The sequence below is a fragment of the Momordica charantia genome (genome assembly GCF_013281855.1).
Source record: "Momordica charantia cultivar OHB3-1 chromosome 9 unlocalized genomic scaffold, Mcharantia_2.0 BLBB01000009.1, whole genome shotgun sequence".
Classification (NCBI taxonomy): Eukaryota; Viridiplantae; Streptophyta; class Magnoliopsida; order Cucurbitales; family Cucurbitaceae; genus Momordica; species Momordica charantia.
In genome coordinates this window covers 6,068,777-6,079,833 of record NW_028275167.1, presented here as the reverse complement: position 1 = coordinate 6,079,833, position 11,057 = coordinate 6,068,777, and the positions used below count along the sequence as shown (strand labels likewise).

The window sequence follows — 11,057 nt, the reverse complement described above, 5'->3', positions numbered from 1 at the left end:
GCGATGAGCAATGTGGTGTGTGCAGACAGAAGCTCTTCAAAAAGCTAAAAATTTTGAAAACTCAAGTGGCCGTTTGAAACCTTTTTTTTGAAAGTTTTTGTTAACTTCAAAGAACCAACCGAAGGCGAAGGGACTTCTTCAATGCAACAAACAAACAAAGCCACTTCGCCATTGAAGAACCCATCTCTCTAGAATTTCAAAAACCCCTCATTTTCTAGAGAGAGAGACAGAGAGAAGAAAAAAATGACAGGAATTGTAATGGTGACAAGAGGAGGAGGGTGCGGCGGAGGCAAAATCCTGAAAGGAACCAAAGGCTCAGTGGGCGAAGACCAAAATCAGCTGTCTCTGGTCGATGTTCTGCTGACGGCTTTGAGGAAATCCATGGTCTACTGCCGTGTCGACCGCCGGGAGGACCTCATCTCCGCCGTCCATCCCATGGAAATCGGATGGCCTACAAATGTTCGACATATTGCCCATGTTACATTCGACCGCTTCAATGGCTTTCTGGGTCTTCCTGTGGAGTTTGAGGTTGAGATTCCCAGCTCTGTTCCAAGTGCCAGGTGAACTATTTGTTACTCTGCCTTTCTGGGTTCTTGTTCTTGGGGTCTGGTTTTGGCTTTTTGGCTTCAAATGTTTAGTTGGGTTGTTGTTTTTTGGGCTCAAATTTGAGGCATTTGCTTGGTTTTTTAGTTTTTGAGGTTCTAAGTTGCTATTTTTGCTACTTAAAGGAGCTAATCTTACCTTTTTGGCTTCAAATGTTGAGTTGGGTCGTTTTTTTTTTGGGCTGAAATTTGATCTTTTCGTCTGGTCTTTTTAGTTTTATAGTTTCTAAGTCCAATTTTTTTGCCATTATTGAGATGAATGGGTGGATGGGAGGATGAAAAATCGACCTTCTTCTCCCAATACAATTCCATTTTAACTGATTTGAGATGGAGTATAACAGAGAACTAAGACATTTCTTAACCAAAGAAAAAAAAAATATATATATATATATCAAGGTTTAAGACTTGGTTATGTCATGAAATAGTTTACAGTTTAATGTCACTGGGTATGAAAATGTTGTCTCTTGGAACTGGTCTGGGGATGATGGAGCCTTGAGGAGATTGGTGGGGTGGGCCATGAGCGTAATGCAATGAGCGGGACATAACGCTCCATTTCTCCGATGATTCAGTTTTCTTTGTTCGTTTTGAGCTAATTTATGAACCTCTTGCTTTACAGTGCTAGTGTGTTTGGGGTATCAGCTGAATCGATGCAATGCTCTACTGATTCGAGAGGAAACAGCGTACCGATGATACTCTTGCTAATGCAGGATCGGTTGTACCGTCAAGGAGGGCTCAAGGTACCGAGATTGTGGTTAATGGCGCATCGCTTTATATCTGATCTGTGTGTTGTATGTTTATATGTTTTTCGTGGTGATTCTTCTTCGGTTTTCGCTGCAGGCTGAAGGGATTTTTCGGATAAACCCTGAAAATAGCCAAGAGGAGCAAGTGAGGGACAAATTGAACAGGGGGATTATACCTGAAAACATTGATGTCCACTGCTTGGCTGGCCTAATAAAGGCATGGTTTCGAGAGCTTCCATCCGGAGTGCTCGACGGGCTCTCTCCCGAGCAAGTTCTGCAATGTAACACCGAAGAGGAGTCGGTCGAGCTCGTTAAGCAGCTAAAGCCAACTGAGGCTTCCTTGCTGAATTGGGCCGTGGATCTTATGGCTGATGTTGTTGAGGAAGAAGATTCCAACAAAATGAATGCTAGAAACATTGCTATGGTTTTTGCTCCCAACATGACTCAGGTATAAACCTAGACGAATGAGTACAAATCGCGGTTTTTCGACTCATTAAAGTTGTTTGATTGTTTGTTCTTGTTTCGAACAGATGTCTGATCCATTGACTGCTCTAATGCACGCTGTTCAAGTAATGAACCTACTCAAAACACTCATCATGAAAACGTTAAGAGAGCGGGAAGAGGCTGCTTCGGGAGGGTATTCGCCCATGTCGTCTCATTCTTCTGATCAGCAAATGGATGAAGATTTTGATAGTCAGGAAGACATGGATACCGGTGACGAATCGAGAGGGCCAAACTCCGACGGGGAGATCGATGTCATCCATTTCAATCACGGCAGTGAAGATGGAGAGGAAGAAGAAAATGAAGGATCATTAAGTGAGATAGAGGAATGCTTCTTGAGGCAACTGAATGAAACCAAAAGTGAAACTTGCAGATCAGCAAGACAAGGAGGCGACCTGCAAATTGATTCAAGTCCAAGAAGCTGCTCGGGATTTAATGTCGAGTCCAGTTTATCGTTTACCGATAGTAAAAATGGAAACTCATGCCTGAGTTCTAGTGATGGAGAAGATTCCGGCACGAGTTTGCACGAAGACGAGGAACAAAGAATTCATAAAGATGTCCACCCCATAGCATGTAATAACTCCTCCATTGATATTCAGATGGATGACAAAATGAGGGAACCTGTTTTATCGATGCCCATGGTCGTCGTTTCTGAAGAATCAGTCTAACAGCTCTCATCGACAACGACCGCAGTACTTCGGGATATGCTTTCTTTTCACTTGTTCAAAGTTATGCTTGCTTTTTTTGTTTTTGTTTTTGTATCATAGCACAACGTTTAGCAAGAGGCTTTGACCAAAAAAAAAACGCAAATTAGGAGAGGATTGTTTGTGTGTGTTTTTGTGATTTCTAAGGTTTAGCTTCGAGCTGAACGCGTTTCACTTGTTTCTTTTTGTAACCGAAATGTCGATCGAACTGTGTTATCGGACAAATTTGTCGTTTAATAATTTGGTTTTCAAACTCCATCTCTATTCTCTACATAACTTTTGGTTTATAATCACACTGATATTAAGCATGAAGGTGATCATTTCTGGGTTCAGCCTCAGTCTTCTACTTCCGCTTCTTTTTATTTTTTCATCTGTTGAATTATTATGTAGTTATCTGATTCTTGTTCATGAAATATATATTTTTTTATAATCGGGGTCGGAGCTTTGCTTCGTTATACTCAAGGGCACCTGCCTCTGCTCTAAGGCCCTGAAAGACGTCGAGAGTTTTTGATTATTAAGTTTACTCGAAAGTTCGAACTTGAGACAACAAAGTCGGTATGACCAAGACAAAACCAATGGGACTACCAAGGAGGGGCTCATGTCTTGAAATATTGCCAATAATCCTTTACTCCTGGGGAGAAAGGAGGAAAACAATAGTAAAAAACGGCTGCTTAAGAGAAAAACGAAGAATCCATCCGAGGAAGGGGCTCACGTGTAATTATCTATTTGGTGAGACCAATAGCTTATCAAGACAATGATCAAAATATCGTTCGAGAGGATGATCGGCCACATCGGAATGGAGACCCATGGCCATGATTTTCAAGCCACTTTGACAACAAGGTCAAAATTTAAACACCAATGGCCACCACTATGAGTTGGACCCTCTTAGAAAACATGAGTTCAAACTACGACGGCTACCCACCAAACCGAGGAAGTATCGTTTTGCTTTGAACTTTAGATTTCGAGTTTTTTTATGAAATTTAAAACTCACCCTTTTCTTGGTTCAGCCTAAAACAAACTACCCACCAATCTTGAGAACTCTAAACCATCAAATGAAAACCCAGAAAACAAGGCAAAAACTGAAGTCAAAATTATGTTTTTAAACTGCCATTAATGGATCATTAGAACCCATTCTTTACTTTCATGTACATCATAACATCAACAGCAAGAAGTCAAAGAAGAAGAAGTGCACAAGTTTCCTTCTGTTTTTTTAGCACAAACCTTTCAAACATTAGAAGAAAAGAAAGGAGGTTGGAAAAATGGCACATAAAAGAACAAAAAAACCAAAAAAAAAAAAAGAAGATTTTTTTGGGACATGTCATTATGATGCCAAACAAGCCTCCCAAAACAACCTGTTTTTGTCCACCTCATTCAGCATTTTAAACTCCTTAGTTGAATCAATAGAAGCACTAGACTTTGTGAATCCTTTTGTTGCCTTGCTTTCAACCACCTCATCATCATTTTTCTCATAATTCTCCCCCTCCTCTCCATCCTCATGATCCTCGTCCTCATCCATATCAAACTCGTCGCAATCAGGAGTGTCATCGGTGCAAGACTCGGCATCGTTGCACTCTGGGGACCCCGGGGCGGCGGAGGAGCCACCGGGGTCAACCGAGGAGGCATCAGCCTCCGAGTCGCCCGTGGCCTCGAAGAGCAAGTAAGATGAGAAATCTTGAAGGCAGCCATCCTTGGGAGCAAAATGGTGGTGGTGTAGGTTGAAGAAGAGAGGAGTTTTGAACATGATGGAAAAACAAAAGCCAAAAGCCAAAAGAGAGAATTTCTATTCAAAAGAGAGGTGTTTGTTGAGGCCTTATATAGTGCAAAGACTAAAATAAAGTTAAAAACATGGGCTGCCCTTGAGATTAGAAAAAAAGTGGTGGGTCTTCTTCTAAAGTTGGTGTAAAAAATGGGGCTCTTTTGTAATTTTGGGAAAAAAGGAGGCAACTTGTGAAAGGAAATGAAAATTGACAACTACATGCAAGAGGAGGGCTTCTAGAAGGAAAATGATGAGGTGGACTAAGTTTAAATTTGGTCTTCTAGAAGGAATTAGTATCATTTGATTTATGAAGAAAATGGGTTTTGATTTTTTTTTAAAATATTATATTTAATTCCTCTAGAAGGCAAAGAAGAAGTCCAAACCAATTCTTACAAATATGCTAAAATCCTTATGGATTTTCCTTTTTATTTTATTTAATTTGAACAAATAAGACAAAGAAGCTGTCATCTTTCTCAATTTGTGGTATTGCTTTATTTATTTAAAAAATTATTTTTTAGAGTACTTTTACTTTTTTGAAACTATTTTTTTTTAATAAGAAATCAAACGCTTTTTTGAAACTATAGAGATGCTTTTAACCATAACTTTTTAGTGTTTATTTCAGTGGTGAATTTTTTAAAATAAAAATGGATTAAATTATGAGTTTGGTCCCTAAATTTTATGGTTGAATTTAATTAATTCTTAAACTTTTAAAAAATAACTAATAGGTCCTTAAGGTTGTGTCTCTTTAGTTTAAAAATATATCAAACATAATATTAAAAATTAAAAAGTCTATTAAATACTATTAAAGCTTGGGACCAAATTTTGTAATATAGCTATCAAAATTCTTAAGGTTCTATCTTAGGTTTAAAAATATATCAAACATAATATTAAAAATTAAAAGATCTATTAAAGTTTGGGACCAAATTTTGTAATATAACTATTGAGTTGGATGACTTCTTTCTGAAGCTGTTTTTTCCTTTAATAAAAAAGGATTTTTTTTATAGTTTATTTTTATGGATGACTTTTTTTTTGAGAAAATATATTATTGGACTGTAATTTTTCTAATGATGTGGTTAATAATAATAATAATCATCATCAATGAGCATATATATGCCTATTAAGCATTAAATGTAATTTGGTCTTTTTATTTATTTTTTTAATGTGGTTTGGTAAGGTAACAAGCTAGACTCGTAAACATATCACCTTTTAAGTATTGGTTTACGATGAATGTTAAATGTTTAAAAAAACCTCATCTAAAATTTTAAGAACATAATTTGTTGATGCCGGAAATTTAGCATCCTTGATTCTCGTCAAATGTACACCAAGATCGATACTCACGGAATCGGATACCTGCAAAACCGAACAACTCTAGATCGGTGTGGCTTTGGCCACACGGGCTCCGATGCTTAAGTTAGTATCGGGAAAGTCGAGTGAGGAGAGTAGAGGGTTTCAGGCTTACCTTTTAGGTGTGATCCTTTTCCTTATTTATAGTTTTTTCTCCCTTCTAGGGTTTCATTATTTGAACTCTAGGTTATTGACATCATCGGGCTTCTTGGGCCATGAGATGCTTCATTGCGGGCTCCAACCTCAGAACAGGGTCGAGGTTCTACAAAACAAGTCGATCGGGACAGGGACCGAGAGAGAAGTCGAGAGGTAAACTCGTAAAAAATATTTAAACTAACACGTTTCACCCTTTCTAAATAAGTTAAAAATTATTAATATTAATATTATATCTATATTAGTGGAATTTTGTTGATATTGTTTATATTTTGTCGATTATTTGTAATATAATGGAAATGTCGATTCACTCCTTATGTCGATGTCGAATCCCTAGATATATAGATATGTCAATAGACACGTCGACACATATATTTAATACCATAGTCATTATAATTGTAATTTATTAAAACGAAATATTGCACGAAACTCCAAAAATGTAAAAAAGGGTATGTTTGAAAGTTAAAAGTTGAAAGTGGAATTGAAATATGAAAGGCATTACATTTACATAACAACAAGAGGAAAGAGAAAAAAAGACATGCAATGGTCTAAAGCTCACATTTTTCATACTAAAGTTGAATTTCTCAGTTCTTGTTTCAATTTCTTCAACCTCCCCATAAACCTTTTTTTTTTTCCTTTCAAAAACTGTTCTTTTCAATACTTTGGAGTTTTGACTACTCCTAAATTTTACTTTTCTCTCAAAAGAAAAAAAAAATGCACCAAGAAAAGTATTTGAAGTGACCATTAATGCTATTGAATTCAACGTCAGGAACTTGTTTGAAACGAATGTATATATTTTTCAAAAATAATTTTTACTTTTGTTTTTAAGACTTACTATTATAGGTCAATTTGAGCCTAACACAGCTAGTTAAGACATTTATAAGCTTTTTAAAGGGTAGGTTTTAATCATTACCTTATTATTTCAACTGATTATAAGTATTTTATAAATGTTAACGTTACTTACGAATTTACTTTTTAGTAAAGTAAAACAGTAGAGTTTATATTATAAAGAGGGGAGAATTCAAACATTAAAATGAATAGTGTAAAGAAACATACTTAGTTCCTTACCGGTGATGATCAAATCTTATCTTCACTGCCATTGAAAATTTGACAATTCATTATTTTTTTTTAAAAAAAAATTCTGTGTTGGCATTTCTTTTTTTAGTTATCAAAATTGAATGGTGGTGAGGACAAGATCAGTCATCATTCGAAGAGTAAATATTTTTGATTAATTAAATGTCCCATCAAAGGAGAAAATTCGTTAATGAATAGACAAGTAAGTTATTAAAGTAGCTTCTCAAACCAAAAAAGAAATAATAATAATAAAAGTAAAATTAAAAGATGACTTTTGTCTTAGCTTTTACTCCATTTCACCCATCCTATTATTACAGACAACAAAGCTTTTTTCACCCTTTTCTAAAAGTGAGTTAGCAAAAATAATCTCATTTTTTTCAAGGCTTAGACTCTTGACCCATCCCTTAATTTTAAAATTATTTTAGGATTTTTGTCACATAGATTTACAATTTTATCCCTAAAATTTTTCATGCTTCTCTCATTACTCCTCCCTATTTTCCAATCTCTCTCGAAAGAGAAATTTATTGATTTGGTACATTTAGATTTTAAAAAATTACTTTAAGATTTTAAAGTACTCTCTTTTTGTCATTAAATTTTTAAAATTAAAATATTATATATAAGAGAGGTAGAAGGCAAACTTTCTCCCTCAATTTAGTAGTCATTTTATTTTATTTTATTTTTTAAAAATATAATTTTACATATTTATTTAAATAATCAATTTTTTCCTTTATTTATTTATTTTAGATTGACTCATGTTCACTATGAAATAAGAAATAAACAATAATGTTCGTGTAGAAGAACACATAAATGAACCAACATCACACCGAATTAAGACTATGAGACTATGCAATAAGAAAAAGTAGTTTAGGAAAGCATAAAAGAAATGATCGGTCATACTACTATACCAAAAAGGTGTACATGTACCTTCTTTTAAGTGTGACTCGTTTGCTAGGAACTTCATGTATGAAGCATGTTTGACCTTAAGTAACTTCACACTAGTTGATTGCCTCTTAAAAAAAATTTCTACGAAATATGTGAGTGAGGACGAAACAAGTTGAAAGTAACTCAATTTAGTTTATGAGGACAATTTTCAAGTAGCTCAAGAAAATAGAGGCAAATCGAGAGGCATCAAGTGTCAAAGTCGGACACAATAATATAATGGAGGTCTTTTGGGGGAAAAAATACATCAATTCAGCTCTTCCTTTCCTGTGAAAGAGAGAACAAATAATATAACTTAATTTTATCCCAAACAAACGGGATCTCTCTTATTTTTTTCCCACATTTTTCATCAAAAAAATGTGGTAATTTCTATTTGTACTGATTGATGAGAGAAAGACATGTGACATATGTGACTTACCACAATTATTGGTAGCATCATATTCAGGATTCGAAAGAATACCGTACTGGGTCTATCTTTTTTGATTACGCCAGATTTTTGTAATGGAATAGAGTACTATACGTTTCCCGGGAGCACATACACAAAGGGAATTTGGACGATACAAAATAAATTTAACATAGTAAACTTTGATCTAATTTTTCGTCTTAAATCAAAATATATCCGTTCTGGCCCCGATTTTGTGTAACCTCAATTAGTAAATTCAATTACTAATTTTAATTTGAAACAATCTATCTCATTCAAATATCACACTGAACTTTTGAGATCAAACTCATAACTTCTTGATTGAAGATATATGTCAATTACTGTTGAACTATGCTCGTTTGACAATAAACTTAAGAGAATTTTCTAATTTGATATTAGAATCAAATGCATATATATGAGCTGCCAACACAAGTTCCCTATGTGATATAAGTTATACAATTTGAATTTTTACCTTATGAATGAAGATAGTGTCTCAATTATACCCTTATGCATATCACTAGAAGCTAATATTTAAATATTGAAAGGAAAATAAATGTTTGAATCATTGTGTGTTTTTTCCAATACTATTTTGTCTTTGTATTTTTTGTTTTGATTCGTTTTGGTTTTTATACTTTTTTTTTACAACAGTTGGGGGCGGGAAATTCGAACTCGTGACCTCTAATTAATCATATATTGATTAACTATATTATCGTGAAGATATTATAGGATGGATTATATAGATTATTTGAAAAAACTCTAAAGTTAATTTAGTTATTTTCTTCGTTAACCTCCTGGACAAATGATAATAAATAATTTTATCGATTAAAAATGACTTACTTTTTAAACTTCTTGAAACAAATATTTTTTAGGAGGATGAGTTTAGTATTTTGTTAATTATCTTTCTAAAATTAGAGAGACGATTGTCAATCTGAGTAAAGCTCAACTGATTAAGACACATATATCCGATTGGAGGGTCATGAGTTCTAATTCCACTCTCACATATTGTATTAAAAAAAAAAAAGCAATTTAATATAGTGTAATTTGAGAAAGATATCTTTGGGACTAGTTCAAAAAACCAGTTAAAAAATATTTAGTTGGTAAAAGGATAAATTAAATTAAAGATGAAGGTAGAAGTGATATTTTGCCTTGCATCTTGCAACTATATAATAACATCCTAAAACGAATCATCCAACTAAGTTATGGAGTACTAATCGATTAACATTTGAGATAATCGGTAAAATGAAACCTCTCAAAATAAAGTTATTTTTCCTTTTATGTAGAACAAAGCATTTAATTTCCTATATCAAAATTATGAAATCCAAGAAAATCTAGACATATAATCTAACAAAATTGCAACATACATCAAAATAATGGAATAAAATGGGAAAAAAAATAAAAAGCTTTCGACGTACCTACCAAAAACGAATTGGGAGCACGAAGAGGGGAAGCGAGAGCGAGAGAGCGATACGAAAGAGAGAGTAGTTGTAGATCGGAGCGAGAGAGAGAGTAATGGCTTTCGAGAGATCTAGAGAGATCAGTGTGAGAGAGTTTGAAAGAGGGTGAGAGGAAGTTCGAGAGAATGACGGGAGGAGGACTAAATTGTAATTTGATTTAAATTCTATTTTGGTTGGAGAGTTTTCAAGATTATTCTATTTTCGTCTCTAAACTTTTTAAATGCCTATTTTAATTGCTAAGCTTTCCGGTCTATTTGATTTTGGTTTCTATAACTATTTCGATTTCGTCTTGATTTTATATTAATTGTTTAACCTATAGAAATAATATAGCTCTAAATATGTATATTAACATATTGATACGAACATATATTAAAGTCATATAGATTGGTTGAGACGGGTGCTGAAGAGAAGAATATTAAGTTAATAAATATCAAAAAGTAAATTTTTTTTTAATGTTAAAACTAAAATAAATAATTTAAGAGTTTGATTTTTTTATTTAACTTAATAATTAAAATATATTTTTTTAAAAGTTTAGGGAGTAAAGTGATATAAAACTAAAAGTTCAAGGGCATATCCGAAATTTCTCACCAATGAGTGACATCAGCAAAGTCTCTTTTTTGTAGGTCATTGGTCAAAAGTCAATAGACCCTTTAAAAGCGGGTTACCTTTTTAAATTGTGTTTTAAAATTGTATAAGAATTCAAAAATATTTTTAGAAGTAAAAAAAATTAATAAATAAAAAACAGAAAAAGCATAAAAATGGTTAATGTTGAAATTAAGTGAGATTAATCAAAATTCCAGCAAATTATCCCAAGCACTCCTAAAAAAAAAAGAAAAATTTCATTTTGGTGGAGGCTAGCACAGGTAGATTTAGAGAAATAAAACTCTGACACTCTAAAAAAAATAATAAATAATTTTTATTTTGGTTCATAAACTTTTAAATGTCTATTTTACTCTCTAAACGTATATTTTAAAAAAAAAAGTTCATAGACTAAACTAGACATTTTTTTCAGCTACTAAAATAGTTGTTTTTTATATAAGTTCGAGAATTAGAATAGATATTTTGAAAGTTCAAGAATAAAAAATAATTATTAAAAAAAATATTAAAATATACCTTTTAAAAATTCATGGATCAAATAGAACTAAACTAAAAATTAAGGACCAAAATGGGATTCATACTAAATTTGAGAATGTCTCAAAATCATCCTCATCCCGTCGTCCGAGAACACATAAAAAGTCAATATGAACATAATTTAGTGGTTAAGAAATTTATACGATTCTTGAGGTTAAAGATTTAATTTCTCAGGTTCGTCCTACCTTTGTTGAACTAAAAGAATTTAATGTAAAAATATTTCTAAAATAGATGTTTG

The 11,057-nt window shown here is 33.3% G+C and overlaps 2 protein-coding genes across 2 annotated transcripts; one reads left to right on the top strand and one right to left on the bottom strand.

Annotated features, from left to right (window-relative positions):
- On the top strand, positions 1 to 2,805 carry LOC111018480 (Rho GTPase activating protein with PAK-box/P21-Rho-binding domain-containing protein). Its single transcript, XM_022294582.2, has 4 exons — positions 1 to 560; positions 1,219 to 1,339; positions 1,440 to 1,790; positions 1,873 to 2,805. Exons 1-4 carry the CDS (start codon positions 244 to 246, stop codon positions 2,509 to 2,511), a joined length of 1,428 nt encoding a protein of 475 aa, XP_022150274.1. The 5' UTR covers positions 1 to 243; the 3' UTR covers positions 2,512 to 2,805.
- An 822-nt stretch (positions 2,806 to 3,627) lies between these two features.
- Positions 3,628 to 4,480, bottom strand: LOC111018429 (myelin transcription factor-like protein). Its single transcript, XM_022294510.2, has one exon. It carries the CDS (start codon positions 4,286 to 4,288, stop codon positions 3,869 to 3,871), a length of 420 nt encoding a protein of 139 aa, XP_022150202.1. The 5' UTR covers positions 4,289 to 4,480; the 3' UTR covers positions 3,628 to 3,868.
- Between the last annotated feature and the right edge of the window lie 6,577 nt (positions 4,481 to 11,057).

What these genes read in the sequence shown, in the direction of transcription:
- LOC111018429 (XM_022294510.2), bottom strand. Translation starts at nt 4,288, where the DNA reads ATGTTCAAAACTCCTCTCTTCTTCAACCTACACCACCACCATTTTGCT.
- LOC111018480 (XM_022294582.2), top strand. Translation starts at nt 244, where the DNA reads ATGACAGGAATTGTAATGGTGACAAGAGGAGGAGGGTGCGGCGGAGGC. An exon ending in AGCTCTGTTCCAAGTGCCAG is followed by an intron (nt 561 to 1,218) that starts GTGAACTATTTG and finishes CTTGCTTTACAG; the next exon opens with TGCTAGTGTGTTTGGGGTAT. An exon ending in TTGCTCCCAACATGACTCAG is followed by an intron (nt 1,791 to 1,872) that starts GTATAAACCTAG and finishes TGTTTCGAACAG; the next exon opens with ATGTCTGATCCATTGACTGC.